This window comes from Capra hircus, chromosome 11, assembly GCF_001704415.2.
Source record: "Capra hircus breed San Clemente chromosome 11, ASM170441v1, whole genome shotgun sequence".
NCBI classification, from domain to species: domain Eukaryota; kingdom Metazoa; phylum Chordata; class Mammalia; order Artiodactyla; family Bovidae; genus Capra; species Capra hircus.
Window position 1 is genome coordinate 15,204,184 of NC_030818.1, and position 22,248 is coordinate 15,226,431.

General features: G+C 40.8%; 1 protein-coding gene across 5 annotated transcripts in view; it reads left to right on the forward strand.

Moving 5' to 3' along the window:
• Positions 1-15,356, forward strand: part of TTC27 (tetratricopeptide repeat domain 27) — a 178,116-nt gene extending 162,760 nt beyond the window's left edge. For 2 of the 5 annotated variants that reach the window (XM_018055098.1, XM_018055097.1), the window contains 4 exons: positions 5,696-5,893; positions 7,148-7,259; positions 11,251-11,351; positions 15,117-15,354. In XM_018055098.1, coding sequence (XP_017910587.1) covers positions 5,696-5,893; positions 7,148-7,259; positions 11,251-11,351; positions 15,117-15,239 — 534 coding nt within the window. In that variant the 3' untranslated portion in view covers positions 15,240-15,354. Of the gene's footprint in view, positions 1-5,695; positions 5,894-7,147; positions 7,260-11,250; positions 11,352-15,116 lie in introns of all 5 variants that reach the window. The other 3 variants (XM_005686400.3, XM_018055099.1, XM_018055101.1) reach the window with 3 other exon arrangements.

A 22,248-nucleotide genomic window follows, 5' to 3' on the forward strand; every position in this document is an offset into this window, starting at 1 on the left:
AAAAAGTCTATGACATGATGTTAAGTGAAAAACAAAGATAAAACAGTTTACAGAGCATCAGTATTAAAAATTTTATGCATAGCAAAGAAACGAGAGAAATTAATGGCAACATTAGTAGTGCTTGTGTTTGGGAATTTTATTTTCTCTTTATTTTTTATTAGAGCCATCGACTTGGAGAAATTTTTAAGTTAAAAAGCTACAAAAGCCTGTCTGGTTTTGGTTGATTCAAAATTTGGCAAAAAAAGGATAATGAAATGATCAAAGTTATTGCCGTGCATATTTCATAAAAGAGCAAATCTTTCTGATGTAAAAGGACTCATTAGAAAGGAAGAAACAGCAGAGGAGTAAGGAACTCTCCTTTATAACTTAATACAGCACGTGCTTGAGAGCAAGAGCTGGGACGCGAGCTGCAAGTTCAGATCCAACTCTGCCTTCCCTTAGCTGTGTGACCTTGGACAAGTTAAAGTTCTCTGTGCTCCAGTGTCTTTACCTGCAGAATACAAATAACAAGAGCACCTTCCCCCTAGAGTTGTTAGGAGGACTGTGTTTACAGAGCTCCTGGCTCACAGGAAGGGTCATATATATATATATATATGAATATATACATATAAAGACAAGACAACACTGATAGTAGGTAATATTCATATATATATTTCATAAAAGAACAAATCTTTCCAATGTAAAAGAACTATGTATATATGAACATTATCTACTATCATTCTTGTCTTCTCTTTATCCTCATCAAAGCTCATGATTCCAAAAATCTCTGGTGTTTAAAACCCAGGTGCATGATTCACTTGCTCTGGGCCCTTGAGAAGCTCACTTTGTCTTTCAGTTTCTGTGTAAAGTGGGGATAATAAAGTCCCTGCTTCCTAGGGTAACAGTGAGAACCAAATGAAATCAAGTTGGTTGCGTACTTAGCATGGGGCTCAGCCCACAGTGAGTGCTCAGAGCAGAGGTATTGGGAGGTATGGAGGGCTGATACCGAGGTGGTAGAGTTTGTTTCCCTTTAGGTCTGTTTTAAACCCTCAGGAAGTATGGGGGCACATACTGAGTGGGCAACGATGAGCGCTTTGCTGTCCCCTTTTGACAGTGAGGGTCAGTGATAATCGTGATAGTTTATAGGTTTATACTGCTTTACAGTTTTCAGAGCTCTCCACATGTATGTTGACTCCCTGATAAAACAGTTCACCTGCCCTGGTTAACAGAAGACCTGCACTCATTACTGCTGTTTACAGACTTCCTAGCCATTCCCCCATGTTTGTGCTGGACTTCAGCGACTGACTGTCTTCCTCTCCACTCTAGCTCTAGCTGTTCTTGAACACCTGGCTGGAGGCAGATGGCACGATTGCTTTGCACTTGCCCTTCTCTGTCCTCATCTTACTGCACATGTGCAACCCATCCGAGTGCCCGTGTCTCGGATCCTGTTTCCCTGAGAACTGCCTCTAAATTCTTACACCACTCTACCCTTCAGCCTGTTACTACATACTTAGTAATTGATAATTTTAACTGTAACTGGCGGGTTCAGTAATCAAATGTTTACCCAGTTTACAGTAGATAAAAACATTTATCTGTTTAAAAGATTTTCTTTTCACTTTAATGCAAAGGACTGTAATGCAGGTAAACTTTATGGACTGCCCAGGAGAAAATCATAATATTTGGTGATGCATTTTATCAGAGAAATCTGAGGCAAGATCTTTTGCTTTTTTGAGTTAAAAATACGTATTTTCTAAAGAAGGGTTAAATATATGTTACTATTTTTGTAGTCAGTCTGGATAACTAGAGGGTGAGTTCTCTCACTTAACAGTTAAAGAGAGGAAAATGGTGATATTAACCAGTAAATTATAACATTAATTGTGTTTTTAAAAATTTATCGAACGTTTTAAGATTATGTATTAGCTCCATTTGTTAATGTATTTTAATAACTCACTTTTTTCCTTCAGTTTATGGGACTTCCTTAATTGGAGGAAATACCTTTTTAATTAACTTTTATTCAAATACAGTGAAAATATAGAAAAGTATACAGATTGTAAGTAGACGCGCGTTTTCACAAAGGGAACACACCTGTGCGCCACCCGCAGAGTGAGAGTTAGGCGTCGGCAGCCTCCCAACGCCCACGCAGGCCCCTTTGGAAAAGGAATATTTTTGTGTGCTGTCATTCTTTGTTTCCTGTTTGCCAGTTTTTGAATATATTTATTCTTTTTCTCTCTTTTTAAATAAAATGTTTGTATTTTTACAATAACACAGTTTTTACAAGTTAAGTCATAGTGTAAGACTTAGGACAGAGTACAGCGATTTCCTGCCCCGCTGCACCCCCTCCTCAAGATACTTCTGCCAAAGGGGAGAAACCCTTTAGAATTCTTTTGCCATTTGCACGTTTCCATATTTCCTAATAATAATAACTATAGATGGCTATTTTTATTAACCCAGCGTTAGGTATTATCCGGAGAAGGCAATGGCACCCCACTCCAGTACTCTTGGCTGGAAAATCCCATGGATGGAGAAGCCTGGTAGGCTGCAGTCCATGGGGTTGCTGAGGGTCGGATACGACTGAGCGACTTCACTTTGACTTTTCACTTTCCTGCATTGGAGAAGGAAATGGCAACCCACTCCAGTGTTCTTGCCTGGAGAATCCCAGGGATGGGGGAGCCTGGTGGGCTGCCGTCTCTGGGGTCGCACAGAGTCGGACACGGCTAAAGTGACTTAGCAGCAGGTATTATCAGTTGACCTCTTCTCATAGTAAATAAGGACTTAATTATCTAATACTGGCATTTCTATTACTTACATTTCTTCCCAATATATTTATACTAAAAATTTTGGTTACGTGAATATTTTCTATTAACATTATGTGTCTGTGCAAATTATATTCAAAATGGATATTACATAATACTATGATGGAGGAGTATTGTTTGCTTTTTGTTTTTTAATGGCATTAATGCTTGTGTTGGTTTTCATATGATTCTCTGTGAGCCTCTTGTCTAAAATCCTCATCTCTCCTGCCCTGCCTTTTCTGGCTTTAACTCTGGATGCAGTCACTAACCCTTGAACTTGCCAATCCAGCAGTCTTCCAGTCCTGATCTTTTGTGGATGTACTCTCCTTGTTACTTTCCTTCCCTGGTTTCCATGACATCACTTGCTGCCATCCTTCCTTAGTGCACAGACCTCCATTCATCTCTCCTCCTCTTAGACGGTGTTTTCCTTAAAGACTCCATCCTCTGTGTGATTCTTACCCCACACAGTCTCTTTAAGCGGATCTGCCAGGGCCACATGTGACTACTATCTATTCCTCCATATGGAACTCTCTCCTCAGGCCCAGATCCAGCTATTTAAGCACTGAACATCAGAGAGTATAAAAACAAATTTGGTATTGTCTTGTCTTCTCTTCAGGACCTCTCTCCTGATGGTATCTGCATGTGAATTGGGTAGAGATGTGTTTGGTGTCTGCACCCTGACCCCAACAGAGGCATTGTACCTCCTTGTCATTTTACACTTCCCTTTTTGCACCCACAAATACACACACACACACTTTACCAACTTTTCCTCTCTCAAACACCGGCACTACAGCTCTCCATCTTAATTGGCAAGAAGAATAATAGATTTCTCTTCCCCCTTGGCTACTCATCATGGCTAAAATGAGTAGATAGGATGTTGGGCCAACTGTGAGAGCCCAGAAAAAGCAAAGAATTTTACTACTTCATTATGCTTTACTTGTCCACCTTAGTAACTGCTTCACTAGACCATCTCTTTTGAAGTATGTTAATCCTTGAAATGTTTACAGAACAATTACTTGAAACAGGTAGTGCACGTTCATGCCATTTCTCCTGCAATGTGACTTTCAGGCTTAAAACCATGAGTGGGGCTGTAACAGCAATTTCATTACTTTCAGATTTAAAACTGTACATGTTGAATTATAATGTGAATTTATGGGCAGAGATAATTTACCTTGTCTGTCACAAAAGAAAAAAAAGCACAATTGAGTTTTCTCCTGTCCACTTGTATCCCTGGATGTAATTAGGACCATGAGTCTGAGCTCACATTCCTAACAGTGTTCACGGGCCAGAAGGGCCTTGATTCCTTGGCTGCATCTCACGTCTGGATCAGAACGCCCTGCGGGGAGACAGAGTAAGGTGTCGGTTGCATTTCTCTTAGCAACTCTTTCTGAAAGAGGTGTGTTCGTGCAGTCTTTCTTTCAGGCATGAGTCGTTTGTTGCGTCAGTACTGTGTGCCAGGCACGATGTTAGACATCAGGGACATGAGCTGATGAATGTGGTCCTCTCCTTGAAGTTCAGAGTAAGAATAAAGATGTGGCACCCTGTCTCTTGGAACCTTGCCACTCAGAAGAGTGTGTGATCTGTGGACCGTCAGCATAAGCACCCCCCGGGAGCACGCTAGAAATGCAGACTCTCAATCCGAGATGGAGCGGCATCTCATCCAGGATTCTGCACTTACAGCAGGCTCCTGGGCGAGGCCGCTGCTGTCAGCCCAGGGGCCACGCTGAGTAGCGAGGTCTGAGGGTACTCTCCTTGAGCTGGTTCTTTAGGTAGACCCATGTGTCTTTGCTGGCCTCCTATCACAAGGGTGGGTCACTGAGGCTGCCCTTTGTGTACCTCCAGGAGCCCTTGAGATGCACGGCCCAGTCTAGCTGTGCCTTGTCATAGCAGTGTAACCTGCAGTGAGGCTCACCTTAGTTCATCTATCAGCATTCAGAGTGTCTGGGGTAGAATGTGTAAAGACTAATGAAAACGAGATGGCCAAGAAGTTGCCAAATGGTGAGTGGAACTGGGGTGGTTGGAAGGAAAAGAGATACTTTCTGGGAAGCCTGCGTGCCTGAGGCAAATGCATTGGTAGTTTATCATTCAACAGTGAGGAAGGGCCAGGACCACTTTAAGCAGAATTCTAATTCTGAGCATTATTGCTGTGATCCGGGTAGAAAATAGTGAGGCCAACATAAAGAAGGAGAAGCTAGATTTAGGACTCAGGGATGGCATCACCAACTCAATGGCCATGAGTTTGAGCAAGCTCTGGGAGTTGGTGATGGACAGGGAAGCCTGGCATGCTGCAGTCCATGAGGTCGAAAAGAGTCGGACACGACTGAACTGAACTGAGGAGTGTTGAGTCAAATCGGTTATATGTGGCCCAACCAGGAGAGAAGAGAATCTAGGTTGGTGCTCAGGGGGAAGGCTCTGAGAGTACAGGAGGAAGAGGGATCTGGGATCGAGGTTTCCCTCTAGGATAGGTGGAGGGTAAGAGGTTGATGGGACATGTCTGGTAGGTATTGAGCCACACAGTCTGGGGGCTCTGTCTGGAAGGTGGTCGGGCTGGCGCTGCACCCACAGTATTGGGTAGATACTTGGTCATGGTGGGTTTGCAGCTCCAGGTGTGGATCAGATCATTCGGAGAGGACCCTCAGAGTGAGAAGAGAGGTGCACGGAGCCTAGGGCCCTGTGAAGCAGAGCCCTCTGAGGAGCCTGAAAAGGGGACACCAGGAGAGGTCAGATCACTGTCTGCGATCCCAGACAGTGGTTCCGGATGGGCTCATCTTGTTTTTTACTCTTTAAAAGTGGTGGAGTGATATTCTTACAGGCCTGACATGGTTTGTCATTGTCGTCATCGTTGATGGTGAGGGTGGCCCTTTGTTTCTTTGTTACTGTTTGGTTGTTTCTAGCTTACCAGTTTCTTCTGTGCATTTTTTAAGGTCCTTACAATCCTGGTCAGGGCAGTGATGGATGGGATGGCCGATCGTAGTGGCGATGTTGCAACTGGCCTCAGAGGAAAGCTGCAGCAGTTATTTGGCAGAGTGACTTCAAGAGTGACGAATGATGGAGAAATCTGGAGGCTGTATGCCCAAGTGTATGGAAACGGGCAGAGTGACAAGCCTGACGAAAATGAGAAGGTGAGTCCTTCCCAGTCCTCTGGGGCTCTTACCTTCTATTTGAACACAGACAGGGTGAAGCTGCTTTTTTGATGGTTGGAGGGAGACTAATAATTTGAAAGATAAGATTAATATGCTCATATTTTCACTTATGATGCAGTCTTTTAACATAAGCACCCTGAATTTTGGACAGGTTAGGATGTATAAACATTCATCTTTTTTCTTTCCATGAGTTTTTCTTAAATAATTGTTCTGTTTCTCAAAAAAGGGTCTCTTTAACCTGCTTTCCTTGCAAGCCGTGAACAGCTGGTTCTCGTTATTTACTCCACACCCCTTTCTGCAGGCTCCTCGCTGAAGACTAAGGTAGATGGTACAAGGACAAAGGAGTGTTTAAATCTGAGGTGGAGACTATGAAAAGGAGATAGAAAAGGAGCTTGATAAGACTATGGGAGAGGAGCTTTTAAGGTCTAAACATAAATGTTATGCAAAGGTTGCCCTGCCCCTTTCTTGCAAGTGCAGGGGAACACAGTCAGCTTCTTATCTTAGAATGTAAAAGGGGCCTCCAGCGTTTCCAGGGTTGGAATACTAAATGTTTTGTGTTCTTTTCAAAACATCCACAACAAATCAAATGTACTCGTATAAGTTTGGAATTTGCCACAGTACAGCTAATCTGTGGGATTCTTAGCCGTTCTCTCCCCCGCTTCAGTCCACCCAGCTGGCTCCCGGCAGAGCCTTGTCAGCCTGGAGAATACATACTCACACGCGTGTGTGCACACACTCCTGCTTTCTGTCCTTCCATTCTTCCTGAATCCTGTCCTCTCTTGCGGCATTAAGGATGCTCTGAATTCTCTGATATGTGATTTCTCCCTCAAGGGTGGGGAGGTTGTAAAAGAAAGTTGTTTTAAGCATCTGTGTCATTACTCACCTGCCAGTAATCCCACAGTTTTCACCAAGTTCACACCTCGTTCTCTAAACTGGTCTCTTAAGCTGATGTTTACAAATGCCAGGGAAATGTGTATACTTACAGATTTGCAAACCCTGCCTTTTAATTTTGGGAGGGAAGTGTCTCCATTCAGACACGCCCATTTGATTTAACTGCTCGTTGCTGATGGATGTGCATCTGTATCCCTTCTTTGATGAGAATAATGCGGAGACTGTGCTGCATAACGCAGAGGCTGGCTTTTCAGCTGGAATTAGTTCCATATGACTTCCAGGAAGCAGAGTTTGAAATGTGAATTCTGCTCGTTCTGAATGCTGTTCTTTTTCTTTCCTCAGGCGTTCCAGTATCTCTCTAAGGCATACAAGTGTGACACACAGTCCAGTTGTTGGGAGAAAAATATTACATCATTTAAGGAAGTGGTTCAAAGAGCCTTAGGACTCGCACATGGTACTTGATGTAATGTTTGACATCCATGGTATATTTTAATGTATTTCTACTGATAGGAAAACATATTAGTCAAAAGCGAAATTCCATTTCAAATATTTCAGATTATTTCATTGTATTAGAATTTTTGTAGTTAATTCAGCAAACATTTATAGATTAACTATTATGTAGTAGGCACCCTTGGAGAAGGCAGTGGCACCCCACTCCAGTGCTCTTGCCTGGAGAATCCCAGGGGCGGGGGAGCCTGGTGGGCTGCCATCTATGGGGTCGCACAGAGTCAGACACGATTGAAGTGACTTAGCAGCAGCAGCAGCAGTAGGCACCCTAGAACAATGAGAAAAAATAGGCTAGAGGCTTAAATAGCATTTGAATAAGTGACAGATGGATAGGAAATACCTTTACAACTGTTTAATCTTCACACAGAAGTAATCTCCTGCATTGATGATCTAGTAGTAAGAAAATCTGAACTCGTATTCTTCTTTTGTAAATGAAAATATTAAGAGTACATAGATTTCTGGAGTGCATAGCAGTATATTTTAATGTGTGGTATTTGAGGGGAGAAATAACCTTACCTAGAAAATTGTATGCCTTTTGGGGAAAGATATTCCAGATAAAGGCTGCTTTTAATTATTTGCATTAACGAAAAGTATACTAGTTACAGGCAATAATGCACTTTTATATTTATGTTTGAACACAGGCATGTGATGCCCTGGGAATGCAATTCAAATAAAATAATGAAGCCACACTGTCAAGGACTGAATCACAAGGACTGTGAATCTATCCTAAAGTCCTCGTGTAACTTCTGCAACTAACAGTTGCCGCAAATAGGGTGCCAACAAGGGGCGGTTATGAAGGGCAGACCTGTGGACTCAGGTGGCCCTAAGCTCCAGGACCAGCTCTACCACATGCTAACTCAGTGACTTGGGGTCACCGTTACTTACCTTCTCTGACCCTTAGTTCCCTTGTCATGAAAATGAGGATAATACCAATGGTTGTTACGAAAAATAATTAAAAGCGTATTGAAACAACAGGATCTTATGCATGGTGTAAATGTTAATCCTGTACCTCCTCACCCCCGCCCTGTTCTTTCTGTAGTAGAGGATCTGAGTTGGGTGATAAGGGACCCAAAACTAAAAAGGGAAAAATGAGTAAGAATAAAGCTTAACTTGGCCTTGAAAAAAGTCAAAGAATGTTCAAACAGTTGAGAAATGGGCTTAGTAGTTAATAATTCTACTTGTCATTGACAAAAATATATAAATATCCAATTTCCTGGGCCGCCCACCCCTTGACAGATAAGGTAGAAGTTAGACTCTGTGTAGCTGAAACTCAGTATAGAAGAGGTTCAGATACTTTCTGACAGGCCAGTGGAAGGAGGGTCCAGGGTGGCTGGAATTTACAAAGCTTGTGCTGGCCTCAGGGTAGGTGGGCTCAGGTGGAGTTCATTCTTTAAAAGTTCAAAGGCCTTTGGCCTTTGTGGATACGGGACTACTTCTGAAGGAACCCTTGCTAAGGTATATTATCTACACAGTTATAGCAGGGTGCAGTTTGCTTTGAAGAACTTATCTGAGCTATTTCAACTTGCCAACCCTAAACATTTCTGTGAATAGCAGGTTCTGTATCAGTCAACACCAAGATATTTTCTGTAATCACTAAGTGGTAGTGTTAAACCTGTCAAATATAAATAGGCAGGTTAAAGAAGTACTCCAGGAAAAAAAATCTTCATTTTGCACCTTAAAATTGATTTCAAACTATTTTGGGCACGCTTTTTTCTCCTTCTGAGAAATACTTAGAGAAAAACAAGTGTCCCTTTATGTTTCCCTTTGGACTTGAATGAATTATGTGTTCGTGCTCCTTATGGCGTTTTAAGCATACCTGAGTGGATGCTTAGTGTTTGTTTCTAGTGATATTTTAGATTTATAAAGATAAATCTTAACCTTGTCTTTGTTGCTTTTGTGTAGCCATGCTCCATGGAAGAATAAGCTGAGTTTCTCTGTTATTTCTGTTCTCTTGTTTTATCTTTCTCCCAATCACTGTGCTCCATCTCACCCAATTCTGGAAAAGGAAATACGACATTAAAAAAAAAAAGATCTCTATATGATTTATTCCTTTTCGGGTTGCTATTTTGAAGCATAGACATGTGCTCCAGAAAGCTCGGTAAGGGTTTCCACATAGGGTTGGAGACCCTTCTATAACAATGTTGTCATTGTGTACCCGCTGTTCTGTCTGGAGGCTGTTCATTTACAGTCTGTGTTGTTCTGTTTTCTGGGAAAGGGTGGGCAAAAGTTCATTCCTTCTTTGCCATCCAGGAACTTTTAAAATCATAGTTATGCATTTTAACTACAGTCTGCCTGGAGGAAGCATAGCTGTCTTGGATTTCCTGATGATTTGAAACAGCAGGTTATTTCTCTCTCTGTCTCTCCGTCTCTAATGCCTCTTGAAAATAGGATTGAGGGGGACTAATAGAGTGTTTGTCTCTTTGCTCTCTGTTTTGTTTTTCTCAAAATGACAAGGATTGAAAACAGAATCACAGATGTTTTTGATATGTCACTAGGTACTAAACAACCCAAGTATCTCACTTATGGTAGTTACAACCTTCCTCTATTATGGGACACAGACATCATAATCCTTAATATCTCCAGGTTAACCTATGCCCTTTAAAAATGAGTGTGACATTGTTGACTCCCATGCATCCTTTCAAAATCTAGTTATTATTTTGGAATAGGAATGCCAGACATAACTCTCATGCCATAGAAGGTATTAATGAATGACAAACCTATTTTACCAGGCACACACAACCTCTGCTAGTTTACATACAGGAAGAAATCTGTTGTTCTAAGATGTCCCTGTTCTGAGATACAGGGTACTGAGTAGACTTCAGTTGCTGCACTGTCTGCTGTTAAGTCGCTTCAGTCGTGTCCGACTCTGTGCGACCCCATAGACGGCAGCCCACCAGGCTCCCCCGTCCCTGGGATTCCCCAGGCAAGAACACTGGAGTGGGTTGCCATTTCCTTCTCCAATGCATGAAAGTGAAAAGGGAAAGTGAAGTCGCTCAGTCGTGTCCGACTCTCAGCGACCCCATGGACTGCAGCCTACCAGGCTCCTCCGTCCATGGGATTTTCCAGGCAAGAGTACTGGAGTGGGGTGCCTTTGCTACACTGTTTAGTGGAGTTTTAAAATAGGTTCTGGTTATTGATCTGTTTGTAGGAACAGAAACAAGGAGGAGTCAGTGGAAAAATCTGAATCATTATATTTGTACAAAGCTCTTCACTTGTTCTTTAAAAACCTTAATAGCCAGGCCTTCTGCTAGAAAGGGTTATAGCCTCTGTTGATAATTCAAGTTTAGGGAAAATGGGCTCCTCAGAATGCGGGAGGCAGAGTTGTTGGAATGAGTGACCGTCTTCTCCCCTGCTCGGTGCTAATGGTTACCAGGCATGGCTCAGCGACCGGAGAGCCTGGTCATGCTCACCTTCCCTAAATGCAGGCACCTGGGTTGTTGACATCTCTCCTTCCAGAGTGGTGATACAAGCCCCAAGTAGGGAAATACAGTGAGAATTGAGCTATGAGTATCTGGCATGTCACTTCCCTGGGCTGGTGTCATTGGCAATTGTGAGTCCTCACCAGGGACACGGTACTTTGGGAAGCCATGTTAAGATGAACTACATCTGTTTTTGTGTGGGCATCTTGTCTCTGCCTAATTTCAATAATCTGGGCTTCTGTGCTTTTTTAGAGTCTATTCCCAACAGTCTATAACTCACCAGAAAACACTCATTTTCCTCAAAAGTCTCCTTTGAGCAATAAATTATCCTTTTTAAGGGATAAAAGGGAAAATTATGCACATAACTTATTTTCCTTTTACTAAAATAAAGACTTTCCATGTAGAAGCATTTCTAAAGTCTGTTACTATAAAATGCTAATGAAATAATTGGATTTTGTGCCTTTAAATTATCATCATTATCAATTTTCAATGGATGTTTTCCATGTATTTATCTTCCAGTGGCTATTAAATGCAGTAAAAACAAATCCAGTCCCCAGGAGGCTATACAAGTGCTGTCTTCAGTTCGACTCAATTTACGGGGCTTATTATCTAAAGCAAAGGTGAGAGTGAAATGTGAAGTATTTAGAATTATCATAGGAAAAAAAAGTTTTTGGTGTCAGCCAGCTGCTCTTAAGTTTTCTTTACATGAGGGATAACTTTAGGCCCACGTTTTATTTTATTTTTAAATTTTGTTTATTTATTTTTGGCTGTGCTGGGTCTTCGTTTCTTTGCACGGGCTTTCTCTGCTTGCAGCGAGTGCGGGCTGTTCTTTGTTGTGGTGTGCGGCTTCTCGTTACAGTGTCTTCCCTTTGTGGAGCGTGGATTCTAGGTGCGCAGGCCTCATTGGTGTTAGGCTCTAGAGCACAAGCTCTGCAGTGGTACACAGGCTTTGTGGTCCTGAGGCACGTGGAATTTTCCCAGAGCAGGGATTGAACCTGTGTCCTCTGTAATAGCAGGAGGATTCGTATCCACTGTACCTCCGGGGGAGTCCCTCCCATTATATTTTAGATATTAGCCCCCAGGTGGTTGTGCTGGTGAGGAGATCATTGACCTACTGACTAAACCACCCTACTCACGGGTAACATAGGCATCTTTGAAATTAATATTTATAATCCCGCTCTTGATGCTTTCTTTAAATTAAACAGTGCTCTTCTACTTACATCACTTTTTCCCCAAATGTGGCATATATACCACTAGTAGCACTTGGGTAGATGTTGTTATTTTAATATATATTTATTTCAGTGCATATTAGAAAAAGTGTAAGTAGCAGTCAAATCTATAATTTCATGATATTATTGCTTATTTTCTATTTACAGTAGTGTTCTAATGTTTTCCTTAAAAAATACTTTTATTTAAATAAAAAATTTATTTAGAGACAGATATTAAGTAGGTGATGTATGGATTTGACAAAAATGTTAAGGTAGATGTCAAACTCAGGTTTGACAACTAAAACATATGCTGTCAGTTTACAAATACCACCCTGTGAACCGGTGCTAGGAGGGGGACAGCTGAGAGTCGTGAGGGAGCTCTTGAGGAGATTGGACTCCACATCTCTACCTGTGATAGATCAGGTTTGGGACAGAGCCTGGGAAGTCTGTATTCAGTTTCTCAGGTAGTTCTAACATGTAAACTAGGTTTGGAGTATACCCCTGGGAACAAAATTTGAAGTAATACAACTTCTAGTACAAATTAGCACTTTCTTTTCTAATCTTTATTTGCCTTCCCTTTTTAATCTTGGGTTGCAGCTAATTTTAACTCACTTCTGAGAGCCAAATTCATGGCATGTGAAGGTCACTTTTGGACACAGGTAAAGACCTTTCCAGAGAGTGCATTTTTATTAATTGCTTAATCTTTTCAGATCAGAGCAGCATTTTTGCCTCTGTGTAGATTATTAACTCATTTGCTATCTTAATGAGTGTGCCTGCTGGAACCAGGTTTCTATATCTGAGAGAACTATATTTTCTCCCAGTTTGACAGCACAGCTTCAGATTATGTGTCTCTCAGAAAGCTGCAGGAGCTCTCTTAAATAAGGTCAAGGTAGCAAACTTTTTTCGTGACTCTTATTCCCAAATTAGCAGCTCAGTTTCCTAGTTTCGGTGAGGTCATCAGCTTACCCATGATTGTTTATTTATTCAGGATGTACTCCACAAATTTCTCTTCTCTGTGCAAAGCTTATAATATATTAATTATACATAAACCTACGCTTATATATGACTTCAGTAGTCTTTTTGTAATGTAATTTTACTTATTTATTTTTGGCTGTACTGGGTCTTCACTGATGCACACGCTTTCCTCTGGTTGCAGTGAGTAGGGGGCCACTCTCTAGTTGCGCTGCTCGAGCGTCTTACTGCAGTGGCTTTCCTTGTTGCGAAGCAGGGGCTTCAGGGCACGTGGGCTTCAGTACTTGTGGTTGCCAGGCTCTAGAGCACAGGCTCAGTAGCTGTAGTGCACCGGCTTGATTGCTCTGTGGCATGTGGGGTCCTCCTGGACAAGGGATGGAACCCGTGTCTCCTGCGTCGGCAGGCAGATTCTTTACCCCTGCGCCACCAGGGAAGCCTGACTTAAACAGTCTTGTCTGTACTATCCAATCCATTCGTATTGTGGAATTCCAGACATTGAAAATGAGGCCTCAGAACATCTGTGTATAGATTTTGTTCTCATTAGATCTCAACTGGATTATCCAAAAATGGGAAAAATTGCTTCCCAATACCTCCTTTGAAAGCACCTTTTTGCATATAATATTTGGGAGCCCCTGATTTTGTAGTAAATCATTTTTACTTTTCTGCTTTATAACAAATTGGATTTGCTAAAAAGAATTGCCTTCCAAAAGAACACCTTTCCAGAACACTTTAAAAAGTGAAAATGACTCAGGATAACTATGTTAAATAATAGGCTCAGTTCGCACGAATCTCTGGTCCTTTCCTGCCAGGCCTGGCACGTCATGGAAATAAACTCCTAGGTAGAACCTAGAAACTCACCTATAGTCATCCAGTTCTTGTTCAGCCAGGACAGGGTAATTCCTCAACCCTCAGCACCCCATCCTTGTACAGATTTGCTGCCAGGGCGGTGAGGGTTGGGGGTAGGTGGCATGAGGGCAGTTGGTGAGAATGCCAGAGAGCCTGGAGACAGAGCAGATATAGCACTTACGCTCCATGGGACCCTCAGCAAATTTCTCTTTTCTGCCTAAGCCTCAGTTTCTCTCTGCTTCCTCCTTACTTTATAGGGAAGTGAGGCAGATTTGTGATGATTTACAAGCGCTGTAATTGTTAGTAAAAATAAATATGCCATGTAAGTCCAAGTTACTTTGCTCAGAGGTGTTTTTTCTACTGATCACATCACAGCAGTTGGTATGTCAGTCTGTTGTGAAATGCTGTGTAAGACGTGACTACACAGTTATGTGGCAAAGCTTTACAAAACAGCTCTGTGCTCCATAAATCACTGTAGGAAACTCTAAGCTTATCATGGTGATGACGCCTTCACTCAGAACATCTTCAGGATTCCCTTTTTAGAATAGCTATCAGAATGATTGCTGTCATCTGTGGTGGTGGTGGTGGCAAATAGTCATATTTTAATGATAAGTTTGATTTTTGTAAACAAATAATCTCAAGTGTGATGAAAAAGATAGATGGTAAGCTGAGTAAATTACATTTCTGATTAAAACACACATACACACACAATCTGGTCATAAAATCCTGAAGCTAGTTTTCCTGGGTGCCTGTACTGACTCAGCAGGCAGTTCCTAGAAAGGCATTCCAGAATGTGCCAGCCGTGGTGGTGTTACTGAAGGATGCTGCGGTATTCCCCCACCCCAAAGCAATTCCTTTTACAGAAGGAGCTCACTTTCGTTTTAATGTGCTGGACTTTTTTGTTTTTACCCAGTCTTGATGATTGTTGTGGCCCCTGAGTCCTAAGCCATAATTAATTTTCAAATAGCATAAAGAGTATGATTTATATGAACTTGAATATAAAATGTATTTGTTTTGCTTGTATACACAACGAATAGATTTGTTTTGTTTCGATGAATAATGTCTATTTATCCAAAGACCGTCTTATGACATTGAAATGAATAATACAATCAATACTCAGGATAACCATTTCCAAGAGGAGAACCCATTTGAATTTACAGGTTGAAGCATGTTGTTGGATTCATCCATTACTGCCGCTTGTTCATTTCCAGGATGGTGAATGGAACAAACACGACTGTTGCTGCTATGATGTTGTGTTTTTATTATACAAAGGGAATTTCAATTCTGTACTCTGTGTCTGTGTTTCTTTAAAGAGGTGGTCATTGTTTTGATAGTTCTGCTTTGTTCTTTATGCTGCAGCAACTTTTTACAGACGCGGCAAGTGGAGAAGTTGCCAGGGAATTAGCTGATGAAATAGCAGCTATGGACACCTTGGTGACAGAGCTTCAAGACCTAAGCAACCAATTTCGAAATCAGTATTGACCATCCTGGGAACAGTTTCTGGAAAAGGTGTTTCACTTTCTAGAATTTCTTTTATATCTGTGTATCTGAAACTCAAGATAGTGATTTTTTAAATAAATTTTTCTTGTATGGCTAACATTCTTTTGTGATTTTTTCCAAATGCTTGAACTTTGTGAAATACATTAAATAAAATGTTCCTTTCCTCTTTCTTTAGGCTTAATTACAGTTGAATTCACTATTTTTATTATTCTTGAAGTATTTCAGCACAAAGAGAGGGGAAAATGTAGTTTTCTTTTTAGCATGGAGTTTATTCTCTCTCAGCCTAAAATGAATTAGATCATTCTCTGGAAAAAGCCTAAACAGGGGAAAAAAATCACACACTGCAAGTTTGTGGAATCATTAGATTGGCTGGTATATTATCCAAAAGTGATAAAAGAGTACGTTCGATGATGGAAACCTTTACACTTCTTGAGATTTTGTATTTGGGTCAGAAAGATACAGACTTGGCTAAATTAGGAATATGGGTATGGTTTAACTTCTAAATCAGGAAAATGAGAGAAAAAAAATGACATAACTCAAATCTTGACTCAACCATTAGCCACTAGTAACCGGACTGACCCTCCTCATTGTGCATACTGCCAGCCTTAAAGATGGTTATTTAATAAGGTTATGATGAGTGAAGACAGCTATAAATGGTGCCATATTACAAAAATGCCAAAGTAAAATGTTTTCATAGTAATGTCTATGGAAACAAATATTGAAGGCAGCAGCTGAATTTAATAATCTTACTTCAAAAGTCATAGTAAGGAATTTGTAGTCCTGGCTTTGGTTGCTGAATGTTTGGTCCTATGCATAAGTCATTGACCCTTGCTATTTTCCATGTTCTTATTTATAAAATGTGAATAATTTCTATTCCTTACTGCTGTGTGACTTTCTGCTGCCTTTGGAAATTTAAAAATACAGAATGTAAGTATTCTGAACATTAAAAAAAAAACTTTAAGAAACTTTCATCAGTGAATTTTGGTTGTAAATGCTTAGCAGTGCTTCTTTTCCTTAACCATATGCTTCACTTTTCTAGTATCATATTGGCCTTAAGAAACAAAACAAAACTGTTGATACATGTCTCAAAGCAGTTTCTCTTAGAGGAGACACAGTAACTATGAAAAAGAACAATAAGATGGTGCGGTAGCATGGGTTAAATGTCCACTTGTGCCTTTTATGGGAGCCATTGAGGAGTGAGTGGATAGATGGATGGTTGGATAGAAGGAATGAGATTTTAAGATTAAAACCTTTTTATTAGTGTCTAGCTATGAATCCCAATAGAAGACTAGTACTGAAAAGGGTAAAGATTTTAGGAATTAAGTAGAAGATTGATAAGGAATTTCCAGGTTTTTAGTTCTCAGTTTGCTTTCTTTGGGTTGAAGGTAGAATGGCGCTGGTAAATGTGAATTGTCACTAACCAAGTCACTAAAGGATTGTTGCCTTGCAGTCTGTTCTCAGATGCTATAGTGAACCAAAATCTCCAGAAGCTGCCCTACACCTCTTTTTTTCTTGGATTGGTTTCACAAAAGAGCTATTAGGTACCTTCTTTTAAAGATACAGACCTATTAGTTGTTTAGTAATCTTACTAGGTGAGTGAATGTTAAGTGAATGTTTAGCATAGTTAAAGGAAATGTGGTGGTGTTGGGTGGGTGACTATGGTAAAGTAGGAAAAGCTTGAGTTTTAACAAAGCCTTGTCTCTACCACCTCCTAACACTTGATACTTAACACTCTGGTACTTGATTTTTCCATCTGTAGAATAACTGTTGTGATAATAGTACCTCCTATCAAGTTCTTAATATCACTTATAGCACTTTAACCTAGCTGCAGAGTCAGTAACACAGTTATCTGTTTAAACAGCTATATTTCATTTCCTATAGGGTCTTTGGTGCTCTGTATTGCTATGTTATGATTTAAATATTTGCTGTTTCCAAATGAAATTATAAATTTCAGCTTTGGTTTTTTAGTCTTAATACATTTGTCTTCAGAATTACTTTTTTGTTTTGTCAATTAAAATATATAATAGATATTATCCTCTGATCTTTATTGAGTTCCCACAGTATGAATAATACTTATTGAGTTCCCGCTTAAGTACTCTGAAGGTTTGTGATATCACCGGGAAACTAAAAGTCACAAACTCTAGAAAGAGAAATAGCTGGAATTCAAAGACTGCTAAATCCTGCATTCTCTTGCTATGTTGAGGCCAGAAAAAGGCTCCAGTAGTCAGCTGATTTCAGTTTTCTCTTCCCAATAGTGCAACTCATGGAAGGTTTGCTTGTCATTGTTTATAAAGTTTTTCAAGGAGAGAAATTCTGTGGAGTCTTAGTTAATGATTACCTGTGGTCTATTAAGATTATTTAGGGTTATTTGGTCTTTATTTTAATAAATCTTTTGTTATCCTTTTTCCAAAAAGACAGCATAGTAAAGTGAAAAGTGTGTTAGTGACTCAGTTGTGTCCCATTCTTTGCAACCTCATGGACTGTAGCCCAACGGGTTCCTCTATCCATGGGATTCTCTAGGCAAGACTATCGGAGTGGTTGCTATTTCCTTCTCCAGAGGAGCTTCCCAACCCGGGATTGATCCTGGGTCTCCTGTATTGCAGGCAGATTCTTTACCAGATTCTGAGCCACGAGAGAAGCATGGTAAATGGGGACCCTGATTGCAGAAGAGTTAACTAAACCCCAATGGAATAAGAAATCTCTTCTTTACACTCACACCCAAAACTCAGGAAGCTGGGAGAGTTGGTACATCTGAGGTGTAGAACCACAGGGTGTGTGATGAGGGATGGGACCTAGAGTAGTAGATTCGGAACTACAGTATCCCAGAGTGGACTTTGAGGTTCCCATGTGGAGGTGGAGAGCTTTGCCTTACATCAGGTGGAGCCTCAGTACAGTAATGAAGACCCCAAACATCAAAAGCTTGCTTTGACTTATTTGTGTGTCAAGGCTCTTCTCTTCATGCTTTACTTGTTTCTGTTAACATCTATAGTAGAAATGTAAAGAAGAAATGGTATCGAGTATGTGTAGTAAATCTACCTACTTTCCAGACTACATGCAAACGTTGTGACATAAGAAGTTTGGCTAGTTTGGGCTATTTGTGACCATTTATCCAAATTATGATAAGTCTCCTAGGTTAAAACCCTAGGTGAGTCCCATGAAAAGTATTCTTTTTTTCCCCACTTCTGTTTGTCTAACATCCCCATTCATCTAAATTGCTGTTTAGATAAGGTAACCGTGCTTTACTGGCCAAGAGTGAGGAATAAAACCTGCTAAGTGGATGCAGCACACTTCATTTCTGCCTGTTCATTCAACGGGCTCTGTAGTGAAAAGGCAAAGAGCCTTTATTCAGACGGTGGGCGCCATGCTGTGGTGGTACAGATGGATTTTTCACAACATGCAGAAGTGCTTATAAATAGATAGGTTTCAGTCAACAGGCAGCTTATTCAGGCATGTGCTCAAATATAGTAGCTGCATTCATTAGACAGACATTTCCACTAATCCCAAGACTATGCCAATAAAAGAGTAATCCCTTGCGGGGTAAAGGTAGTGCTGGCTTGCTTTTAACTCTTAGCGAGTCTTTCACAGACCAAGGCCTAATAATTGTAGCTGCACTAGGTTTTCAACAAGTGGACTATAAAAGCTGAGCTTATCTTGAAATTTTTTCTTTTCCTTTTTTATATTGCAGTAGCTCAGTGGACAAAGAGGTGCTTTTTACTCAGGATATGCAGCTCACAGCAAAGCCAATTTATAAACCAATTGTGTGTGCGTGTTCTCGTTACTTTATTATAAAGCTCCTTCTCTTCCACCCTGTTCAATAAAGTGGTTAATAGAGTTCGTTTGAGCAGATCTTATTTTCCCCTTTGACTTTAGGATAAATTACAAGTTTATGTCAATTTTGAGGAGATTTGTAAACTTTTAGAGTGGTTAGACTTTATATGCGGGCCTTTTCGCGTTTGGCCTTGTCCAACAAGGTCTTCACTCCTCCCACACTATTCAGAGCTAGATGTAATTAGTTCACTTTGCACAACATTCAGATTTTTCCCTTGCCAGTGATGTCAGATCTGCTTTCCTGTCTATTATTCTGACTTCTTATAAACTGCAGTGACCTGTGAGTCAACCACACCGTCTCTTGGCCCTATGCCAACATTGTATCTATGAAGAGGGACCCCTGCCAAGGACTGTGAAGCGGAAAGCTGAGATTATGAAAGTGGTCCTCTGAACAGTAAGTATCAGCTTTTTTTGAATCTTTTTGTGGTGGTGTTGCCAGAAAGGGGTGAGAGGAGGTAATGCCATGCATTGCGAGCTTTTTCCAGACTGAGGGTGCAAATGAATGTGAGCATCTATAGGCATACAGACATTATTACACAATGCTGCTCAGAGAGAATCTTAAAGACGATTACTGTGGGACCTGAGGAAGAGCTTGGCCTCTCTGTAGCCTGTCAGGGATCCATATGACAGAGATGTTATTGCAAGATAAGTTGAGAAGATGCATATAGAAGTGCTTTGAAAGTAAAAAAAAAATAATAATAATAGAAATACAAATAAGAGTGTCTTAGAAAGCACTTGGTAATAAGCATTGATATAACCTTTTCTGGTCTCCAGTTTGGAGCTTAATGACGTTTAGTGCTGCGGGACCATGATGCAAAAGTGTTGATTCTCAGCAATTTTCATTGCAAACTTTCCACATTTCTGGGCTGCAAGTGCAAATAGGAAGGGAAGAAGGAAAGACTGGTAGGCTTTTATGAAATGAAAGAAACAAAATTAATTTCTTATCATTGGGATTTCTTGGGTTGGTGCTAGGAAACGGAGAGAGAAATCGTGACAAGGGAGAGTAAGTAGGCAGACAAGGCAGAAAAGAGGTAAAACAATGGAGAAATGGGGAATTGACTCCCTAGGATGAACTTGGGGTGAAAAGACCTAGACTTAAGTCCCAACTTTACCCGCTTCCCAGTTGTGACCACACCTGAGCGTCTGAACCTCTTTTGGCCTCTATTACATTCTCAGCTATAAAATGTGAACAGTCTACAGACCAGACAGAATTGCTGTAGGGGTCATATCAGTTGATGTGCGCACAGTGTTTTGTGAGCAACTGAGCACAATTAGTTCTTGTTAGAGTCAAGAGAAAGGGGCATTGTGGATGGTCTTTCGAGTCCCAGGGACTGGTGGAGTCCCTGGGTGGGCGTCCAGCAACTTGGCTCCAGTTTCCATAATCCCTTGGGGTCATGACCTAGAGCTTGAGAAATAATGCTGCAGAATTTTTTCCCATCTTCTGTGTGCCCTTCATCACTACTTACTGAAATCAGTTGGGTCTATATGATGTCTGGTGCCAGGGTTGATCAAAACTGTCTTGGTATTTTTACAACCATCTGGCCAGAAAACCTGTTTATGCCCCCACGGTTCTTTTTCACAAAAAATTATGTATCAGCAGCAGAACTAGAGCGTGCTTCACAGGCTCAGTGGTTCCCCCAACTGGCTTCCTAACCAGTAGAAACAAGGTTATCTATTTGGCTGGGGACGGCGGGGGGTGTAGGCACGCCTGATGTTCACCTCCCCCCTTTAATAAGTTAAACACGTGTTCCTTCCATGTTCTCTGTCCAGAAATTAACAAAGACAAATAAACTAGAAGAAAAATATTAAATCACCCCAAATCCCGCCCCTGTAGGAGATAACCATATTAACATTTTCCTGCATATTCTTCTAGACTATTTCCTATACGACCATGCACATATACATCTGAGAGAGAGGAAGAAATAGGCTTTTTAAAAAATATAATTAAGCTTTATAATTAAGTACATGGAAGTAGGCCTGCCTTTGACATGGTGAAGCTTCAAGCCAAAGTATAAATGGAGGCCCACATACCATGTATCTAAATTATTTAAAAGTTATAAATCAAGCTAAGAAACAGTTAAATAAAATTTGTTTTGTCTTTTGATCTTAACAGATATTCCTTCATACTGATTTGGGAGAACACTTAAAATGTTTTTATTATTAAAATTTTTTGTTGAATGACATTATTTAAATTCTATAGTGCTTTACAGTTTTCAGATGTTTCAAACACATGATTTCCTATAATCCCATAATAACCCTTTGTTCCCCCTACCTGTATATTGCCTCTCTCCACTCACTCTCCCTACTGGTAACCACTAGTTTGTTTTCTGTATCTGTGAGACTGCTGCTTCTTTGTTTTATTCACTAATTTATTTTATTTTTTAGATTCCACATATGAGTGGATATTATACAATATTTGTCTTTCTCTGTCTAACTTATTTCACTTAGTATAATCCCCTCCAAATCCATTCATGTTGCTACATATGGCAAGATTTCATTCCTTTTTATGGCTGAGTAGTATTCTTGCCTGGAGAATCCCAGGGACGGGGGAGCCTGGTGGGCTGCCATCTATGGGGTCACACAGAGTCGGACACGACTGAAACGAGTTAGCAGCAGCAGCAGTATCCCATTGTGTGTGTGTGTGTATATATATATATATACCATTCTTCTTTATCCATTTATCTGCTGATGGACACATAGGTTGTTTCATTCCTTGGCTATTGTAAATAATGCTGCTATTGGGGGCAGGAGGAGAAGGGGACGACAGAGGATGAGATGGCTGGATGGCATCACCAACTTGATGGACATGGGTCTAGGTGGACTCTGGGAGTTGGTGATGGACAGGGAGACCTGGCGTGCTGCAATTCATGGGGTCGCAAAGAGTCGGACACAACTGAGCGACTGAACTGAACTGATGAACATGATGGTGGGGGGGGGAAATGTATCTTTTTGAATTAGTGGTTTATGTTTTTTGTATTTTTTCAAGGTGTACCCAGGAGTGGAATTCCTGGGTCATATGGTAGCTCTATTTTCAGTTTTCTGAGGAACCTCCATACTATTTTCTACAAAGGCTACACCAATTTACATTTCTTCCAACAGTGTGCAAGGGTCCCCTCTTCACATTCTTGCCAACATTTGTAATTTGTGGTCTTTCTGATGATAG